The sequence below is a fragment of the Pogona vitticeps genome, chromosome 4 (genome assembly GCF_051106095.1).
Source record: "Pogona vitticeps strain Pit_001003342236 chromosome 4, PviZW2.1, whole genome shotgun sequence".
Classification (NCBI taxonomy): Eukaryota; Metazoa; Chordata; class Lepidosauria; order Squamata; family Agamidae; genus Pogona; species Pogona vitticeps.
Window position 1 is genome coordinate 101,768,288 of NC_135786.1, and position 21,857 is coordinate 101,790,144.

Sequence of the window (21,857 nt, forward strand, 5' to 3'; positions counted from 1 at the left end):
AAGGAAATTTGGATAGGTTAGTCTGAAGTTGGCAGTCAACCCATGTGAAATTAGATACTAATTACTAATTGTATTGTAGATACAATACTAATTGTATTGGAGAGGTTGTCAGAAAGTAGGCACTTATTTTCATATGTGATTGTAATGCAAAAATATATTGAACTTTTGGCAATTTGTCATTAAGGAGATAAATAATTATGTTAAAGTTAGAGAAATGTCCTAAAATAGCACCCTTTTCAACACTTGATAGGGCACAATGTAATTGGACAGCAAAAAAAAATTCCAATTTCTTAACAGCAGCAAGATTAATTATAGCTAGGAACTGGAAAATGTATACTTTTAAGTTAAATGAATGGTGTGGAGAGGTTTGGGATATAGCTATTAATAACAAATTAAGATGTAATATTAAAGCTAAGAAAATGTGAATAAGTAAGAACATATTCATAGATATATGGGGAGAATTCACTGATTTTGTGTTAATAAAGAGAAAGGGACATACATGTCTACAAGAGTCAGTACTATTTTGCAAAGGAAATGGGACTCCATAGAAAGGGAAAAATGTTGTAACTTCTAAATAGTCCCCGGGGGGGGGGGGAAGCATGATTCATATAGATTTTTTAAACGTGTTATTAGATGTTATGTTTGTTATGATTTTGTTCAATAAAATAAAATAAATAAAGTTATTATCAAAACCCTAATTGCAATATTTCAAATTAGGCTGCAAATATAGTAAATGATGTATTAGTGCACTGAGGTTTACTGAACCACTTGCCATTTCATCTTAAAAACTGAGATTTTCTTGAGAGAATTACTGTGGTCTCTCTGGGAGGTTCACATAGACACTTGGGAATTCTTGTCAAGCCGTTCCACATGGGAAAGTGGATGTTAAATCAGGTATTGTTCATGCTCACTGGGACTGTGTCCCAGGAAGCTGAAATCTCAATGACAGGAACACTTAAGATACCTCTCCTTTCCTCGCAGAAGGGGAAATGAAGCAAAGGGGGAATGAACCAGGACAGAGGAATGATGAAATTGAGATCAGGAGGCATGGGCAGACCAACATAGTTGAAATTAGAGAGAGAGAGACAGCGAGCATCCACACTGCCTTTGCCCAGTTAAGAACAGTACACTGCTAGCCTTGACATCTCTCTGAGGAACACCAAAAATACTAACATGGTGCGTTTATTTATTACATTCGCAAAGTGTCCTGCTCATATATCACCCCATAGTACTTAAAGCGTTCTCTGGGTGGGTTGCAATTTAATTATGCAGGTTACACACTCCCCACCACCACCGCAAGCTAAGTACTCAACGTACCAACCTCAGAAGGATGGAAGGCTGACTCAACCCTGAGTGACCTATCTGGGCCTGTCAGGATTAAACTCAGATCATGAGCAAAACCTTGACTGCAGTACTGCAGTTTAACCACTGCACCATGTATTTTATCCTACCTCTAATGAAATCAAGGTAGGGTGCATAGCTTTCCTTCACCTCCCTTTATCCTCACCACACTGAGGTACATGAAGTTGAGAGTAAGTGGCTACCCCAAGGTCACCCAGGGATCTTCATGGCTGGGTAGTGATTTGAATCCAGGGCTTCCAAGTTTGAATCCAACACTCTTAACTATTGTGGCTAAGGTCTAGAGGCTCTACATAGTTAAAATGATGCTAATACACATTTTTAGTGGAGTATCTGCCATTAAATTACTGCAAAAAGGTGCTCTGCAGTTCCTTCCGTTCTTAGCTGGGTTCGGTGGGTAGGATTACTATTCTAAATGAAGGTTAAAGCTACGATATGATATAGCCCCCTAGTCACAGCATCAGAGCACTGTGGTGGCAGTGGGGTGGAAATTTATGAACTGATATGACTTAGCCCACTAGTGTTCCTTAATTTGACCCAGTTCTGAGTCAGTTAATTAAACTCTCCAGTGAAGCAAATAATTTAGTTCCCATGTACACAATGCAAACCAACTGGGTGTTGGGGGAGGAGAAGGCAAAAAAGGGGAGACCAAAGTCATCAGAAATGACAGCTGCAGTTATGTGCCTATGTCAGCAACTCTAGGAAAACTGGTGCAGAAACATATTTGTGATGGCTGCACAGTAAATGGCACAATTCAGGAGACAGCAAGGAAGCAGAGTGGGTAGTCATGAACATGAAGAAACAAAGTACAGTAAATTGAATGGCAAAGGGACTAAGAGATCCTCTTAAGACTGAGGCATATCTGTATACCAGCTATGAAGTCCACATTGGAACACTGCAAAAAACACCAGTGAAAAAAATGTGTGATCCATACACGACTCATCTGGAGTAACAAATTAGTAGAATGAAAAAACCAAGACAGGTTAGACTAATTATTTTGTCTTCTATAATGCCTGAGGTCAGCCCTGTACTGTCACCATGTTCACCTGATACCATTTCATCTTAATAAGCCAAAATATGATTGAGCTAGTACAGCCCCTTGGTGGCACGGGCAAAAAAGTCTTTAAGAAATCAGCCTTCCATTTAATTTCATTAGAGTTTTTTAAACAGCAGACTTTTAAATGAACCACCTGAAGCCCAACATTCATTTAATCACACTTAGGGCAGACCCACCGAATTCAAAGAGATTAACTTGATTATAACTAGCCTTTTCCTGTGGATTTTACTGGCTCCTACAATAAGTATGATTAAGTCTGGATTCACTCATTTCACATGCTAGCAAGGTTATGCTCAAAATCCTACAAAGTAGGCTTCAGCAGTATGTGGACCGAGAACTCCCAGAAGTACAAGCTGGATTTCAAAGGGGCAGAGGAACTAGAGACCAAATTGCTAACATGTGCTGGATTATGGAGAAAGCCAGAGAGTTCCAGAAAAATATCTACTTCTACTTCATTGACTATGCAAAAGCCTTTGACTGTGTGGACCACAGCAAACTACGGCAAGTTCTTAAAGAAATGGGAGTGCCTGACCACCTTATCTATCTCCTGAGAAATCTATATGTGGGACAGGAAGCATCAGTTAGAACTGGATATGGAACAACTGATTGGTTCAAAATTGGGAAAGGAGTACGACAAGGCTGTATATTGTTCCCCAGCTTATTTAACGTATATGCAGAATACATCATGCGAAAGGCTGGACTGGAAGAATCCCAAGATGGAATTAAAATCGCTGGAATAAATATCAAAAACCTCAGATATGCAGATGATACCACTCTGATAGCAGAAAGTGAGGAGGAATTAAAGAACCTCTTAATGAGGGTGAAAGGAGAGTGCAAAACATGGTCTGAAGCTCAACATAAAAAAAAAAAAACTAAGATCATGGCCAGTGGTCCCATCACCTCCTGGCAAATGGAAGGGGAAGATATGGAGGCAGTGACAGATTTTACTTTCTTGGGCTCCATGATCAATGCAGATGGGGACAGCAGCCATGAAATTAAAAGACTCCTGCTTCTTGGGAGGAAAGCGATGACAAACCTAGACAGCATCTTATGAAGCAGAGACATCACCTTGCCAACAAAAGTCCGAATAGTCAAAGCTATGGTTTTTCCAGCAGTGATGTATGGAAGTGAGAGCTGGACCATAACGAAGGCTGACTGCCTCTTCCAGGGAAGCAGCTCTCCTTCTCTCTCAGCAGCCCCAGCACTAGCCCAGCCAGGGGCCACCTCAGTACCCAGAGATGCTGCCTCCTCCTCTTCATCTTGCTTCAGCCGCCTCAGCTCTGGAGGCTGCCTGGGCTCGCCTCACAAAGTTTGCTCCTCTGTTGTGGTGGCGGTAGCTGCTGCTGCTGAATGCACCTTTTTTGAGGGGGTCCCTCAGAGGAAGGTTGCCGGACTTCCATGTGTGTGTCTGTTTGTGTGTGTGTGTGCGCACATCTGTAGGGGCCCCACCCCATTCTGTTTAATTTCATGGGTACCGGTGGGGGCTTTTCTCCTTTGTCAAGGCAAATTCTGTGTGGTTTTTTTAAAAAAAAATATGTCGTGCCCTCCTCCCCCCGCTAGGCGGTCACTGGCACTCCCTCCCTTCTCCGCTTCTTCATCCTGCTGCTGCTGCTGATGGTAGTGATGAAGGAGCTGGAGGGGGTCATGGCTGTTGACAAGGCTCACGCACCCCTCCTCCTCCTTCTCCTCCTCCTCCTCCTTGGAGCCCCACCCAGACTAAGGAAACTCCTGGGTGGGTTCCTCGGGTTCTTGCTCCGCTTGGCGGAAAATCTGATGCAGCCCAGCCTCACCCAGACTCTGCCTCCAGTGGCCCCCAGGTAAATTGAGTTTGAGACCCCTGATTTAAAGCATTCCTCACTTGCTGTAATTCTGATAATTTTCATATCCCCCCCTTCATGGCTACTTGCATTTGTTAAAATATGCACATTAAACCCAAAGCTGAAAATGTAAACAGAAACAGTTGATAGTGAAAGTATTATGAGGCGATGCAAAGAAACTACCATATCTGAATGCAGAGATAAGTTCAACTGATTTGTTTGTCTGAGTCTTTGACTTCTAAGGAACACAATTTGGTCACCTGCAGTCAATAAGAAGCCCCTATATGTAGATATTTCTGGGACCAATACACAATTATTTATACAATGTTGTACAGAGAAAAATATAACCTCAAAATTTAAAATTATTATTTTTTAAAAATCACATTTCTAGTTCTTTATTTTTGAGCTAATTCTTTAATGGAATGTTCACTTCCTGCATTCTCACATTTCACTACATATGTCTGAAGAAGTGGATTTGTCTACAAAAGCTCAGATTATTATAACAGTTAGTCTTTAAAGTGCCACAGGTTTTTGTCTTCTTTTAATTTTAATTTTTTTTATATATATATACTTCCCCCCCCCCCTTGGGTTTTGCCTGATATGCTTGCACAAACTAACAGGGCTACCTCTTCTAAATCTACATTCTCAGATTCTTCTTTGCTTCCAAGGAAAAGAGAAGAGGAGGGTAAGAAAGGTGTTATTGAATTTGAAAGAGCTATTTTCCTCCCCAAAACAAAAGAAGCTGTGATACAGCTGCAGGGGCAAACACACACACACACAAGGTGGACAGCCCCCATTGGTATGCAGCAGCATTGAAGCATCATTTCCATATCATGCTTCAATGCCAACACCATGTTCTGATGAGATGGTACAGGCTCTTTAGCTTATGATGGCCAACATGCATATTCGGTTTCTAGTATGCTGCCAACAATGATCTAATTATATGTGGTCATTTTTAAAAAATGTATTTTATTTAACTTATATGCCGCCTACACTACCCAAATGTCTCTGGGTGGCTTACAACAATTAAAACACAATAAAAAGGTAAGACAATTAAAATACAATTAAAATATATACTCTAAAAATTGCCATTAGGACCCACAGTTGATATTATTTCAATTAAAAGCCTTCTGGAATAGGAAGGTTTTGACTTGGCACCGAAATGTCATCCGCATCGGCACCAGACCAATCTCCCTCAGGAGGGCGTTCCATAGTCTGGGGGCAGCTGCCGAAAAGGCCCTTTGTCTACAAGCCATCCCTCTTACCTCGTTGAGGGATGGCTCTTTCAAAAGGTCCCCCGGCTAGGTCTTAATTGCTAGGTAGGTTTATATGGAAGGAGGTGGTCCTTCAGCTTTTTGATAGTTGAAAAGCTGATGCCTACGAGGATAATGGCACAAATTCTCAGCTCACTCCACTGCCTCTGGAAATGGTCTGGCTTGAGTGTTCTTCCGGTGATAGTTTCACATGAACATAATCATAAGATTGGAACCCTATTTCCTAGTTCTTCATACTCTACATTATGGCATGGGTGGTGTAGCATATGGAGACGAATCTTTACCACATATTACACAATAAGAGTTCATCTTTTACATTGCTTTCAATGAAATGAGAACCCAATTTTATGGCTGCTTGATACCTGAAGCAAAATTCTCCAGTAATTCTCCTAACTTCTTCTAATGTCTTATCACTAAAGTGGAATCCCCTAAGATAGTGGTTCCCAACCTTGGGTCCCCAGATGTTCTTAGACTACAACTCCCAGAAATCCTGGCCAGCACTGCTAGTGGAGAAAGCTTCTGGGAGTTTTAGTCCACGAACATCAAGTGACCCCAGGTTGGGAACCACTGCCCTAAGGGGTCTGACTCTAAAGCTTCTTTGTAGAATACTTATACAACTGTAGATTAACACACTTTCAGAAAGGAAAGTCCTTTGTTACAATTGTCCCAGATGTTTCTTATGCTGCTGCATTTTCTTCACATACCTTTTGACCTCCTGGAGTTTCTACGTTATGATGCTCTTTCAATTTTTGCTCTTGCTCCATGATGTCTTTCAAGTGTTCATTTACCTAAAATGACAAACCAAATAGCCCTAAATGAGTTTTGCATTCTTTCTCAGCAGAACATAATATAAGTGCAAATTCAGTCTGAAGAGTCTTTCATATATTATTATGAAACACCCAAAGAACAATTTCAATACAGTGCAGTTAAATTACATGAAAACAGATGCAATGCTCTACCCTCAGCCCATTTCAAGGGCATTACATTTTCTACCTTCACAAGAAATCTTTACAGCTCTGAATTGTATTCCCAGTATACCTTAGTGAAGACCTAAATTCTTTTTAGTTACTGCTGTCAATTAGATCATACAAAAAAAGAGAGACAATTTCTTTATCATGTCCCCTTTTCACAATGTCAGAAAATGAAGGTCATTTGGAGAAACAAGCATAGTAAGCATAGCAGGAGGAATGAGGATTTAGACAGTGCAAGAATGTGAGGTAAGTCCTCGTCAAAAAGTGAAAGGGATGAGGCCTAGTGGCAGATGGCAGCTAATGTCCCAGGTCTCCCTGAGTGGGCTTTGCATAGGCGAGAGCAGGGTGGAAAGGCACTGGTTGGGCCTGAAGCAGTGTGAGCCCCAGATAGTGCCAATTCAGCTCCTCTTCCAAAGACAGGAAATTGTAATGGTAACAAAGTTCTCCCAGAGATCCATCTCCCTGAAACAGTGCAGGAAGAAATTCTGAATGGGGGAGATATGTGAATGTGTTTATATTGGTGAAGCCTGAAACACAGGAAGAGAGAGAATGGCATTGTGGGGAAAAGGTAAGGGAAAAGAGGGAGGGGAAGGAGGCAGCTGAGCATACATTTAATATATGTTGTCTGGGTACACTGTCTTCATGGAGATTTCCCCACTAGGAGTGGTGCTGAAGAAAACACCAGGTGAGTTTTGGCTAATCCATCACCTGTCATACCCTAAGCTGTCGTCGTTTAATTACATTAACCCGGCAGTGCTTTGTTCTGTTCATTACGCATCTTTTGACAGTGCATTCAGGTTAGAGAGTTCTTGAAAGGAAAGGGGCTCAAATGGCAAAGCGTTATATACAATCTGCATTTAGGCTCCTGCTGGTGCATCCCAAGAACTTTTATTTCTTGGAGTTTAAGTTCAGTGGGGAATGGTGTTACGACAATGGGGTCTGCAGTATCCTGTGCTGCCATTGAAACCTTTAGCACATTCCTAGAACTGGCACTGAAGGATAAGATGCGAAGTTTGCATGTTACTATTTTTCTTAAAGACTTTTTGATAGCTGGTCCATCCCGGTTCTCTGCATGCACAGCGAGGGTACAGGCATTCAAAACCGTGGCAGAAGAGCTAGGCATCTCATTGGCTGTGGACAAGACAGAGTGGTCTGACCTCTAGCCTTGTGTATTTAGGGATAAAATTGGACACTGTATTAGGTGATTCCTCTTTGCCAAGGCTGACAACTTGTTCTTATACAGCAGCTTATTGCCGGGGGGGGGGGGAGCAGCTCCCAAAGAGGTACAGGAAGTACTAGATCATGTTAACTTCCCTTGCTGGGCAGTTTCTGTGGGAACAGACTTCTGTGGTCACCTTGCAAGAGCTATAGCTGAAATTCAGGCATAATTTTAGGATTACAAAGGGGATTTAAGCAGATTAGGAAGTGTGGGAAAATTTCTGGACATATTTCATTAGGAGAACTCTCTGACAGACTCCACTTAAGGCAGGAGAGACGTTGCAGGTTCAGTTGGGCACAGCTGACAGCAGTGGGTTTGGAGTGTTCTTTGGTGTGCACAGCGGTGGCCATAGCACAGAGGAGGTGCCACCATTTGTGGGGACCTTACATTTTTGGGAGTTTTTTTTCCCCCATACTGGTGGCAGTATACCTATGGAAGGATTTGCTTAGGAACCATATGGTCAGATTCATGTGTGACATAATGGAGTGGTAAGGGTCATTAACAGACTTCGCACTTTGAGCAGATTATGAGGCTGGTATGCAAATTTGTGCCTGGAAGAGAACACTGTACAGTACTGTATTTTCATTGTCACACAAACTGGCTGTGAATAACGACGATGTGGATCCTCTCCCTCGATTTCAAAGTTTTACATATTGGCCCTGAAAGTGTAGAAAACCAAGGACTCTTTTCTATCAGAATTGTGGGAGCTTGGGAAGAATCTGTCTTGCATGGAGTGTTGAACTCAGTGCCCCCCCCCCCACTGTTTGCAAGCTTTCTTGAATTTGACTGTTCCAAGGGAGGGGAATGGGAATGGCTGGTGCCAGACAGCAGGGCCCTGAGCTACATGGCATCTTTACAGGAGAGAGGTCAGGCACACAGGACAATCACAGGGCACCTAGTAGGTCTCACTTTCTTTAGTACGCTACAGCATTACCCCAGGCCTTTCACGTCTTTTCTGACTTGCAGAGCACTAGAACGGTGGTGCAGATTACTCAGTCACCTCCTGACTCCCATAAACCTATCCCCCCCTCATATCTTCACAGTGCTGCTTAAGGTCTTGCCTAAAATATGCTGGTCAAAGACTGAGGAACTGCTTTTTCAGGTACCTTCAGAGTCATGTTTTTTGGGGCATTCAGAATCAGTGAGGTGGTAGTTGCATGAGCACACAATGAACTGGGATGCACTTTCAACAGAAAGGATCCCATGACAGAGGCAAACAAAGTGCATTTGGTAACTGGGAGATCTAAAGCAGACCACCTGAGGAGAGGGGAAAAAACCAGCCTGTGTAGTTCTGGGAAGGATGGCCCCTGCCTGATAAGAGTGCAAAGAACATACCTACAGGTTCACCTGCCATTGCCTGGCCTTTTGTTTATGTACAGTAACTGGTTGTCATTTATGAAATTTTAGCTTGCTGGGGTCCTTAGGGTGCTTCTCGTAGCCTGCAAGCTGTAGTTGGGGAAGTCTGGAGCTCAGTCCTTCAGGACTGGGGCTGCTACAGCAGCTGCCAAGCTTGGGTTTATGAGTGAGCATATAATGGCTAATGGAAATCTGGAGCATATGAATCTCACATTAGAACAGGGGCACTGGTACACAAATAGTCTCCCACCCCCCCGTTTCGGCTTGAAGAAGGTTGGTGTAGATATGCCGGCATGGTATTGTGCATTGGGCTGGGGTGTACGCTGTGTTCTCGCACTAGAGAACAGACTGCAGGATTGGCTGGAGAGGAATGAGGTGGAGCACCCTGATGCCGGTGCTGAGGAAGAAAGCCAAGGAATGCAAGCAACCGGATATTGTGATAATCCAATTAGGAGAAAGCAACTTGGCAGGGAGAAAGGGCTTTGACCTCCTGAGTGCAACCAAGCTGGACTTATATGAGTTGAAAACTCTGTTTCCAAAACCTGTTATTGGACTGACTGGAGAGGAGGCAATAGTGTGGGGCTGCCAATCCTGCAGGAGTGGACATTGACCAGAAGGAAAATAATGAACCAGATTGGACAATTCGTAGGGAAGTCAGGTTGGAGGGTTATTACCTATCCTGAGCTGTCATTTCATGTAGTGGAACAGTCTTGCTTTTACCTTCCAGTATTTACCTTTCAGAGAGAGGGATGGATTTCACGTTACATGATGTAAAGGGAGGACTGTGCAAGTTGTTGCAGCTGCGTTAGCTGTGGCACAAGGCAGGGGGTAAGTGTTATAACCCTTCCTGCCTCTTGTGGCATTTTTGAAGCCTGGGGATAGATCCAGGAGGACGTGGTAGGCTTCTGTAGGTGCAGGATGCTCTCCTAGGCAGAGCCCTTTTATAAGGTGGGTGTGGGATGGTCACATAAATACCCAGGTCAGGGGCTGTTGTATATTCTTCACTCCCTGGGAGATATGCAAGGCCACTTAGTGGATTATTATGCCTGTGTGGCTAACTCTGAATCTGTCTCTCTGATCAGCATCAGACATCAGGCAGAGTGGCTGATGAGGATTTCTTCCCTATGCTAGTGCCAGGGGCTATTGCAGCTATAACTAGTATAGTTGTGGCCAATTTTATACCAAACAGGTTATGTATATGTGACATTTTGCACTCTGGCTGTGGGCTTGCTGACAAAGTCGTGCACAGCTTCTTCACAGTGGGCTGTTGAGTGGTCTGCATTCTCTTCTTGTGGGTCAGGGTGTAACAGGGCCTCGACAACTCTGCTGACTGACTGTACAGACACAACGGTCACAGAGAAGAATGGCTTTGTGGCTGCCTCCACTACCACAGATTAGGCCTTCTGATGGGCTCTAGCCTATGTTCAATGAAACCTGCTCCAAGTTTTCATTACTCTAATCTCAATCCAACTCACTTTATCACTGTAAACTCCCTAGTAAATCATGGGCCTAGCCTGTCTCCAATCTGTGGGACAGATATTCAAGATAAACTGATGCATTTGAAAGGTTAACCAGGGCCATTGACCAAAAAAGTCCCCAAGATCCACTTGGATACATCAATCTTCTGGAGCAGACCTTCCTTACCAACGTTCCATTTCCACAGCAGCTCTAACAAGCTGAGGGGACTCCAAGGCTGCTGCTGAGGCCAATTTGGCTAGCTCAGGAAGAGACAGTGTTAAACTGCAAGGTGGCTAGTAGAGCAACATAATGTCTTTTATCCCAGGCCTCTATAGTTAGACAGACATACTTTAGACTTGACAAACTGCAGAATATAGCAACTGGTCAAGGGAATGGAGTAATGAAAAACCACTGTTACTCTGTATCCCCACCTCGTCAAGTCTTGCACACAGAACCCACGTGAGCAGACCTGAGGGAGATTTCCCTCCCCCAGCCACATCTCTATGATGCAAGTTGGTTGGCATGCTCCTCTAGCAACCAACAAACACACAACACAGGTTGAATTTAAGCACAAACTGGTGTGGTGTGCTCACAGCTGCTAACAGATGTAAAAGGAGGGGAAAAAAGAGGACCTTAACAAGTTTATTTTAGTACTATGTCCTTGGCCCATGGTTCCTTACTATTACTCACCACAGCAAGTGTGACTATGGTCTGGTGAATATTGTGAGTCCCAACATTAATGGGTTGTTTCCACAGTTTCATACTGATACCAATACCACGCCCAGTACTTAATGTGGAAGGAAGGGCAGGGGTGATTTACCTATGTTTTGTTGTATATGGCGAACTCAGCAGTGCAGAACTAAACCAACAAGCCGACTATAATGTCCAGGTCAAAACAGGGCTGTGAAGAGGGCAGGGGACTATTCTTGTCTTCACAAAGACACAGCACAAGGTGAGAAACAGGAGGAGTGGAGTCTTGATGGCAATACTTGGTTTGATTGCCAAGTTCAGTATATCACTAATAACAGTGGGCACACTAAGATGCCACAATATTTCAGATTTTTTTTAAAAAGACACTGCATTATTTGGAGTGAGACAATATACAGTACTGGTGTACACCACCTAATCACTTGTGTTGTAAATTGAACAAAACATGTATGTGTATGTATGAGATTTGAGATTGTTAGGTATGCAATAGTAGGGAAATCATTCTCCTAGAGGTATCTTAAAGTAATGCATTTGTTTGGACCATGACCAACATTTGCTTGTTCCCAGTTCACTAAATTACTCATTGATAGTGAAACACACATGAGCCCCTGGCTTATGTTTCATCTAAACACAGAGTACTATCCTTCTCAGACAACGCAGATGGGTAATCATGCAAGTGGATTCTCCCTATAGTAAGCTGTTCGTCATGTGACCATTCATGTATACATTATGAAATCAGTTTTAGCTAGCTGGGTGACTGTTCTTGCACATGCTTCCCCCCCCCCCCAGTAGAATTGTGGCTGTCATCACCAACTGTGCAGTCAAACAAACTGATTTTGGTGATCTTCTATGGTGGATGATCTGCATAAACATTTTAGAAAAACAAAACTAAGTTAAATGAAGCACATGTCTATAAAAGATCCTACCTTATTTATCCAGAACATGACAGCATCTTCTATGTCATAGGGAAGGTCTGTGGCTTGGAAGAAGGAGGAATACTGCTGTACGCACGCAATCACCTTTTCCACACTGATCATTTCTACAGTGTATGCCATCATCAGGGTGTCAATCATAGCTAAATGAGCACTCTGCAATGAGAAGTGGTGACAGGTATTTTGAGACAATTTACTGGCAGAAATGACTGCACCTTTTAAAAAATTATGTTGTGCACTTCAAGGTCATACTTATACACTTAAAGAATTCCCCTCCCCAGTGGTAAAGATAAAGAACAAACTTAAAGAAGAGATTCACCCAAGCACAAGAAGATGCAATTAGACTTATTTATTCAATTTATATACAGCCCATCTAGCGAAGCTGCTACTTTAGACTTGCCTTAAGTAATTCACCAACAAACACCAATATAAAAGCACACCACCAGTGGTTACTGAAGAAATGGGCTAATTGGGAATAGTAACAACTATCATTAAAATATACACTACATACTAAGATATTCAGCAACTTTTATTACTAAAAATTAACAGGTCAGTCTTACTATTCTGTTGTTGCAAAACAGTAGACTAATGAGAGTCTAGTAGACTAAGGGAACATGAAGGTTTCAGTAATCATAAGACATAATTGGCAAGATGTAACATTGCAGAAATAAAACTCAAATGAAGATTTCTCCATTTACAATCAAATCTTTTACCACTGGGGGAAATTAGATGGGGCAGGGAGTAGATTTGAAACTGGAGAATATGAATCCTTGCATTACAATGGAGCCACTGGAGTATTATGCCCTCCACACCAAAAACCCCTCAATTCCAGCAAGCTCATTTACATGCAGTCTATTCCTTATTTCAAGATACCTACCAGTTATAAGCACAGCATTATGAATAGACACAAACCTGCTGTTTCTCACTTATTAAATATCTGATGTTAATGAGTTATCTTTCTGTTTCAAACTACCTTAGGTAACATAAAATTAAAAATCAATATATTTCTAAAATGAGGAATCTAAATTTGTAATGTGACTGGTAAAAACCAGAAGCAAAGCATTTCCTTTATATATTAATCAAAAAATTATTGCCACAGGCTTAACAAATACAATAAAAGTCAACATAAAGCACTCATGACATCAGGGAAGAAAATGGGCAATCAAAAAGAGGACTTCTGGCCTTTCAGATGTTGTATACTGTTCTCATTATGTGCTGTCAGGTCATCTCCAACTTATGGTGACCCTATGCTGCCTTCAGCCTTTCCCAATTATTATTGTCTTTTCCAGAGAATCCTGCTTTCTCACAATGTGCCCAAAGTATGACAACCTCAGTTTGTCATTTTTGCTTCCAGAGAGTGTTCAGGCTTAATTTGACCTAGGACTCACTTGTTCATCTTTCTGGCATTCCAGAGTACAGTATCTACAAAGCTATCCTCCAGCACCATATTTCAAATGACTTGATTTTTTCCCCTGCCAAGTTTTTTCATTTTACAATTTTCAAATCTATACATGGCAATGGGAAATACAATTTTGTTGATTATATTGGCTTTGATCTCCAGTGACACTTCCCTACAGTTACTTCACTGCTGGCCTCCTGAGTCTTAGTCTTCTGATTTCTTAGTTACAATCTCCATTTGATTTGATGTCTGAAAAAGGGTATAAAAATATTTAACAATTTCTATTTCATTGTCAGCATTAAAGTTACAGAGTTCTCCTGCAGTCACACATTTTATCTTCTCAATGTTCAATAGCAGCCTTACTTTGGCACTTTCTTCTTTTACCTTCATCTGAAAATACTGCTGCTTTCTGCCAGTATGATGTGTAATCTGCATATTTTAAATTACTGATGCCTCCTCCATCAATTTTCAATCTGCTTTCATCTGAATCTGGTGTAGCTTTCTGCATGATAGTTTTGCATACAGACTTAACGATCAAGAAGATAAAACACACCCTTGTCTGACAGCTTTTCCTATAGGAACTCATTCTGCTTCTCCATATTCTATTCTAACAGTTGTTTCTTTATGGAGTATAGATTACACATCAGGATGCTCAACTGTTATTTGTAAAACCATCCATAGCTTTTCATGATCCACACAATCAAAGGCTTTGCTGTAGTCTATAAAGCACAGATTTTTTTTCTGAAATTCTTTGGTATGCATCAGCAGTCAATGTATATTTAAAATGTGATCTCTAGTGCCTTTCCCTTTCTGGAATAAAGTCTAAACACTGAGCATTTCTTGTTCTATATAGGGTAAAAATCTTTGTTGCAACATCCTGAGCATCATTTTGTCATTTACTACAATTTGTTATACATTACATTTTCCATAATCCCTTACTGTAAAGGTTCCCCCTTGACATTCACATTTTTAGTCCAGTCGTGTCCGACTCTAGGGGGCGGTGCTCATCCTGTTTTTCAAGCCGTAGAGCCAGCGCTTGTCCCAAGACAGTTTCCATTGTTACGTGGCCAGCGTGACTAGGGAACGCCGTTTTACCTTCCCACTGAGGTGGTACCTATTTATCTAGTAGCATTTACATGCTTTCAAACTGCTAGGTTGGCGAGGAGCTGGGACAAAGCGACGGGAGCTCACTCCGTCGCGTGGATTTGATCTTACGACTGCCGGTCTTCTGACCCTGCAGCACAGGCTTCTGCTGTTTAGCCCGCAGCCTTACTGTAGACCATGCTGGTTGGGACTTTAGGGACTTGTAGTCAAAAACATATGAAGATTGGTGTAGCAACAAGCCTGGAATTTTCTCTATTGTGTTGTAGGACATTATGCATGAAGCAGTGAAAATGTCCCCACCCCCACCCCCAGCTCAAGGTGTAACATTTTAGGAGTATATATTGCTGCATGCACATCTCTGTGGGGTGACTGAAAGGAGGAGCAAAAGCCTTCTCCCTTTGCTTATTCCTCCCACTAGGAATTATTGCAGACTTTTGCTTTTTAAATACAAGATTCAGAAGTGTTATGTAAAAAGTGGTAACCATACAAAACTGCAACTGGATTTTTTTTGTAGTTAAACTTGACTTGATCTGTCAAATAATCTGTAAAATCTCCTGTAATTACTGCTTCCTTTGTGTGAATTCCAGAAGCTTCAGCCATGCTGGAGATTTACGTCTGCTTGGTAAGAAGCTTACCAAATCCTGAACACAATTATTGTCAGGCACCATCACTAATGCTTCCTATGTTTGTCTCGTGCTATTTGGGAATTAGATGGCTTTGCACAGAAAAATCTTGTTTAAACAGTTCAAATATTATTGTGAAAACAACTTTTTTTCCAGTCTTCTTTGCAGTATGTACACTGTAAAGGTATTTAATTTACATAAAAGATATTCCAATACTTTGAAAGCTCACCTTAAAGCAAGATGATGGCCAGAATCCTGTAAGGATTGCGTAGCATAATTGAGCAATCACACAAGTGACCTTACTTCTGCAGGTGGCTGTCCACAGCACTTCTCAAGTATTTTCTGATTGGGAAAGTAATTGTGCAACAGAGAGCAAGAGAGAAGGACAAACTGATTGTGCCATTGCCCTTAAACATGTAATTTTTGTCAACAGGGTCTTGGACAATATTTATTAACTGAGGCAATCCAATACCTCGGAGAACAGCAGTAGAGTGGAGGTTTCAGTGCAGACTGGGACTAACCAAATATTTTAATGGAAATTAGCTAAATTAATTGCCAGATCAGCAGTTTCCCAATACCTGAGATTTCATGGTCAAGGCCGGGCTCCTGTGCTGGTGAGGTCACTGGAGGTGGGCTACTGTGCAACAATTGCAAAATAAAGTGGATGTCTGTGTATGTGAGTGTGTCAGAAAGGTTTGCCACATCATCTCCTAAACAAATATTAAGGACAACACTCACAGAAACACCTTCGGGTTGAATGAATAAACCACACTGTCAGTTCAGACTGGGAAAAAAAGGGCAACCGGGTTTTTAAGCCACCACAAAATAATACCAACTATTCCCAACCTCTAGCGTTGTTCATTCTGAGATGTTTCTCCCTGTATGGAAACTGGAGAAGCAATGCAATTTCTTGAGACTTCAGCTTGCGCTTTGAGACCTGGGAAGCCTACAATACTGAGAAATTGGAAGTATTGTATTTCTTTTTAATGGTTGTTAACTGATATAGTGTATCAACAATGTGTTGATAGGACTTAAAAGAAACCCTTTCACAGCATCACTGGTATGTTAGCAATTCTTAAAAAGTTATGCAAAACTTCCCCTTTTCCCTGCCCGACTGAAAGATTTGCATTTCTCAAGATCATTAACTGGTTTCTCCAAAGGTCCAGCCAGCTAGCAGCTTAATAATCTCAAAATTTTTTCCCTTTAAATGGAATTAAAATCTTGATCATGAAAAACAAGGTTGCTTCATGGGCAGTGTGGTTTCCTGACCTAAGACCACATAGATTCTGCACGTGGATGCAAGGACTGCACCAGGCACCTCAATTCAACCTAGAATTTTTTTTTCTTGAGTGCCATCAAGTCAGAACTGACTTACAGCAACCCTAAGAGGGCTTTAAATGTAAATGAGATATCTTTAAGGAGTGGTTTTTACCAGTTCCACATCGGGAGCGAGTTTCTATGGCTGAGCAGGGTTTGAACTCACACCTCCTGAGTCCCAGGCTGTCACTCTGCTTACTACACCACAGCGTATTTTAAATGACTTTAAGGAACCCTATTTAACCCAATCCTGTCTGATCCAACCCGGCTGAGCAGCCACACCCTTAGTCCATTGTGTGTGTAAGATTGGAAAGATTGTTCCCTGAATTCTCACCAACACTATCCTCCTGCACTTGATCAGATATCCACCAGAGAAGTGGTGTCATCATTATCACATGGCAAGCCAGCACAGATGAGAAGTTTACCAAGCAGCTACATATGCTTCTGATTCATCTTCCTTCTCACTTACTGGCTGCCTTCTCTACAGGATAAAACCGAGAGCACCCAAAGAGGACAAAGAGGAAGAAGAGCACAATGTTCCTGTCACATTCCCGCCTGTCCTTCGGTTGTTTCACCAAACAAAGGCACAAGCTACATGCGTGTCGTTCAGCTGCCACCAGTTGATCACATCAACGTTATTCACTATTAAAGACAGAGGTCCAGTTGACGTGTCATTAAAAATCCAAGTAGAAATTGTTTATTGTTACAAGAAATAAAAATTCGGTGTTATTAGCTCTCAACTAAAATAACATTCCTTTCTATTCCCTACCGCCCTCTCACTCTTCACTCCCAACTATCAAAACTAAAAATTGCCTTCCTCCTCTTCTAATCTCCCTCCTTTTTCTTCACCCCCCCTTAACTCCACCTCCCTCAAACTCCTATTGGTGCGTGCAAATCACAAAATAGATATTTATGAACAGGGTGAACACTACAGTTCCAAAAAGCTGAGTATACAATCATCAGTTAAATTAATTCCGAGACATAGAATTTCATTTATGTTATTTTCCTAGATACGATGGTACCAGATACCAAAAACTGTTTGCAAAAAATAAGACACATACAGAGAAAACCTCACAGAACATATGTGTCCTACCTTTTAACAGAGCCCTCCTTAGAGAGAGAAGCAATGAATCAAAGTACAAGCAAAGTACATAATTAGAGTTTGAGAAGTAAATGTATACTGCAAAATCTATGCATTTGCCCTGTTCAGTGATTCCTACCTGGAAACTTGCATGGAGGCAATCAAAAGGTGTAGGAAATCTCAAAAGTGGTTCTCTAAGCATATCATGAAATTTTAGGTTTAGACAAACATATGTACACATTAAATGATCTGTATATGCAAGCAAGAGAGCTGATCAGAAAAAACTGTATTTTTCCATGAATAAGACCCCCTGATGTATAAGATGACCCCCACTTTTCTAACCACAAATTAGAAACTTTGATTGCTGCTTTCCTCTCCACTTGCTAAGCCCCACAGGGCTTAGCAAAAGGAGGGGGAAAGCTTGGATCAAAGGGCTGAACAACCACTTTGATCGCAGCTTTTCCCACCGCTTCCTAAGCTGCACAAGGCTTAGCAAGTGGAGGGAGAAAGCAGGGATCAAAGGGCTGCAGCTATCAAAGTGATCCAGCAGCCCTTTGATCCCTGCTTTCCCCCTCCACTTGCTAAGTTCCGTTGGGCTTAGCAAGTGGAGGAAAAAAGCAGGGATCAAAGCATGGCAGCATTGCTTTGATCCCTTTTCCCCTCCACTGGTTTTGGTTCTCTCCTCAACTCACTTCTGTGTATAAGACAACCCTCAATTTTTAGTTGAAAGATTTTAGCCAAAAGTATCATCTTATACGTGGGGCAGGAAGCAACAGTTAGAACTGGATATGAAAGAACTGATTGGTTTAAAATTGGAAAAGGAGTACGAAAAGGCTTTGTATTGTCCCCCTGCTTATTTAACTTATATGAAGAACACATCATGCGAAAGGCTGGATTGGATGAATCCCAAACCTGAATTAAGATTTCTGGGAGAAATATCAACAATTGCAGATATGCAGATGATACCACTCTGATGGCAAAAAGTGAGGAGCAATTAATGAACCTCTTAATGAGGGTGAAAGAGGAGAGTGCCAAAAATGGTCTGAAGCTCAACATCAAAAAAACTAAGATCATGGGCACTGGTCCCACCACCTCATGCGAAATAGAAGGGGAAGATATGGAGGCAGTGACATATTTTACTTTCTTGGGTTCCATGATTACTGCAGATGGAGACAGCAGCCACAAAATTAAAAGACACCTGCTTCTTGGGAGGAAAGGGATGACAAACCTGGACAGCATCATAAAAAGCAGAGACATCGTCTTGCTGACAAAGGACCGCATAGTCAAAGCTATGTTTTTTCCAGTAGTGATGTATGGAAGTGAGAGCTGGACCTTAAAGAAGGCTGGCCGCCAAAGAATTGATGTTTTTGTATTGTGGTGCTGGAGGAGGCTCTTGAGAGTTCCCCTGGACTGCAAGGAGAACAAACCTATCAATTTTGAAGGAAATCAATCCTGAGTGCTCACTGGAAGGACAGATCCTGAAACTGAGGCTCCAATACTTTGGCCATCTCATGATAAGAGAAGACTCCCTGGAAAAGACCTGATGTTCAAAAAGTGTGAGGGCAAGAGGAGAAGGGGACAACAGAGGATGAGATGGTTGGACAATGTCATTGAAGCTACCAACATGAATTTGACCCAACTGCAGTGGAAGACAGGAGGGCCTGGCATGCTCTGGTTCATGGGGTCATGAAGAGTCGGACACAACTTAACGACTAAACAAGAACAGTCTACACATACTTACTGAAGCAGAGAATTATGTACAGTATAGTGTTCATACAAATTCACTGCAGAAACTGAGTACATAAAAAAAATCTTATATTCCTACATTCTGTATTCCAGAATTTATTCACTGGTTAGCTTGTTACCAAGGTTAGTAAAGACATGGGAGTCAGATACAGGGACTATTTAGATGAATGTCACTTTGTAGGAAAATACCTGGCAGGCATATTTTATTGTTCTGAGAGACAAAGCAGGATTGTAAAATAGGATTATACTTTTAAAAGAGCAATTGTAGAGCTGAATCATTATCACTTCAAGACAGGTAAACTAAATAAGTACTGTAACAGAAATAAACTACGCGGAAGGGGCCTCCAAGGTGGAATCCAGAACTGAAGGCATGACATTTTATCTTTTGAAAATACTGTAAAAGAAATAAGCAGAAACACAGACTATAATAAATTAAATCTAATCTGTTAGAACTGAGTTTTACTATGTAAGTAGGAATAAAAGAAAAACTGGATTTTGTTTGCAAAATTTTATGGTAGGATACTGAAATTTAAGAGTAGCTTATCAGCAAAGGGTTCAGAGTGATCTCAGCCATTATCTCAGCAATCTTAATCATCAGCATAGTTATCCCCATACTGCAGATACAGTAGCCAGAGCAGAGGAAGATGGTTTGCCGAATGCCACGGAATGTGGTTAGGGCAGCAGTCAACACCACAGCCCAATTCAGCTTTGCGGGCATGCCCTCGCAGTCTCACCTTGTGCAATGTATCAACAGCAAGTAATACTATGATCTTGTCATTGTGTACGAAAAATACATTACAGTTTATTTCCAGAGACGTTGGCAGGTCTTTGGGTTCAAGTCCAAGTCCAAGTCTTTGGTCCCAAGCCTCAAGTCCAAGTCCCCATTAAAAATAAGGTTCCCCCAAAAAAGGGAGGGAGTGGGTGGGTTCTGAGTCACGAGTTGAGTGCGAGTCATCGAAAAAACAAACAGACCCCAAGTCAAGTGGCCGATGTAATTTAAGTCTGACATGCCAGCAGGTCTCATGACTTGAGTCCCCATCCCTGATAATCTGGCACAGGACCTATTTTAGAGGTGTCTGAACAGTATCTAAACACCAAAGAAAGGACTGCAAATGCCATTTTGAGTTTGGACATGGACATGTGTGTGAAAATACGTATGTGTGTATGCATATACTTTTGTGCAATAATGTTTTTGCACAGTGCAAATAGATTATAATATAATCCTTAATCCTGTTGAAAACCATGCCTATTCTTCCTAGCAGATCATCCTCATGATCAGTCATGCATCTGTCCACACACCTAGTTTCTTACCAGTATAAGGCAGCTTATGTAAAGGACAGCCTAATGGAAGATGTGCGGTAAGTGTCTGCTTCTGCTCTGCATTTCCTCAACAAGATTCTGGCCACAGGGGTGCAGGTTCAAAAATACAGCAACGGTGCACAGAAGGTAGATCTGGACCTCCTGGTGGATCTTGTGGATGAATTACGATTAGACTGGAATCGACTTCTGTATCTGATCTGTTTAACAGCAGCAGCCATAAAATGTCTCCAGTCCCTATCCCCCAAGTGTTCTAAATTATAAAGCAGAAATCAAGAAAGCACGAAGCAGACTTTACAGTGAAGCACTTTGAGCTCTGTTCAGTTCTGGTACTTAAAACAAATTAATGGATTCAGAATTCCTTAATTCTAAGGTTATGCCCTTTGCTTCAATTCCTGGTTGATGACTCATACAGTTATAGTGAAAAATAAAGTGTATCTTGCAAGTCTGAATTATGCTCATCCCAGAAATAGATAATACAGTCTTGTTTTTATAGTATTGGTATTTGACAATGCAGCAGAGATGGACTATATTGTGAATAAAGCTAGAGATCGCTGTATCCTGATTGTTTTAAGGATACAACATAAATTTCTAATATGGACATATCTCTACCATAAACCAGTGAAATCACTAATTATTTCAAAACTGACAGGCTGCAATTCACCTTGGAAGCCTATTGTCATGGAAACTAAATGGTACCAATGTTAATTGCTGAGGGGGAAATGGTGGGATCGTTATTTTTGTTAATAATGGATTTTCATCAAATTGTGTTACTCATGACTAATAGACATTTTAAACTAATGAAGATACAGTTTATGAAAAGTGTTGATCTTTTTTGAAAAAAGAACAGTTGAGAGAGGGGGGGAATTAGGTGTCAATATTAAAAAATTTTTTAATTAAAATAAAACGACTATTCATTTGAGTTCAGTTCAATCTACAATCACATTCTAAGCGTAGGCCACATAAAAGGAAAAACAGCACAACAGTAGTACGTAGTACTACTTCTACAGAAATGAATAAATTCCTTTTTTCTTTTTTGAGAATGGACAGAAAACACACAATACCAAAGAGAATGGTAAAATAATATGATTTTGGTCACTTTAATGAAGCAAAAACAAT

At 41.4% G+C, this 21,857-nt stretch overlaps 1 protein-coding gene across 3 annotated transcripts in view; it reads right to left on the reverse strand.

Annotated features, from left to right (window-relative positions):
* CAMSAP2 (calmodulin regulated spectrin associated protein family member 2) overlaps positions 1–21,857 on the reverse strand; it is a 135,899-nt gene that overhangs the window by 56,248 nt on the left and 57,794 nt on the right. For all 3 annotated transcript variants that reach the window (XM_020784669.3, XM_020784671.3, XM_078392283.1), the window contains 2 exons: positions 12,146–12,307; positions 6,212–6,295 (listed from right to left, as the gene is read on the reverse strand). In XM_020784669.3, coding sequence (XP_020640328.3) covers positions 6,212–6,295; positions 12,146–12,307 — 246 coding nt within the window. The remainder of the gene's footprint in view (positions 1–6,211; positions 6,296–12,145; positions 12,308–21,857) is intronic.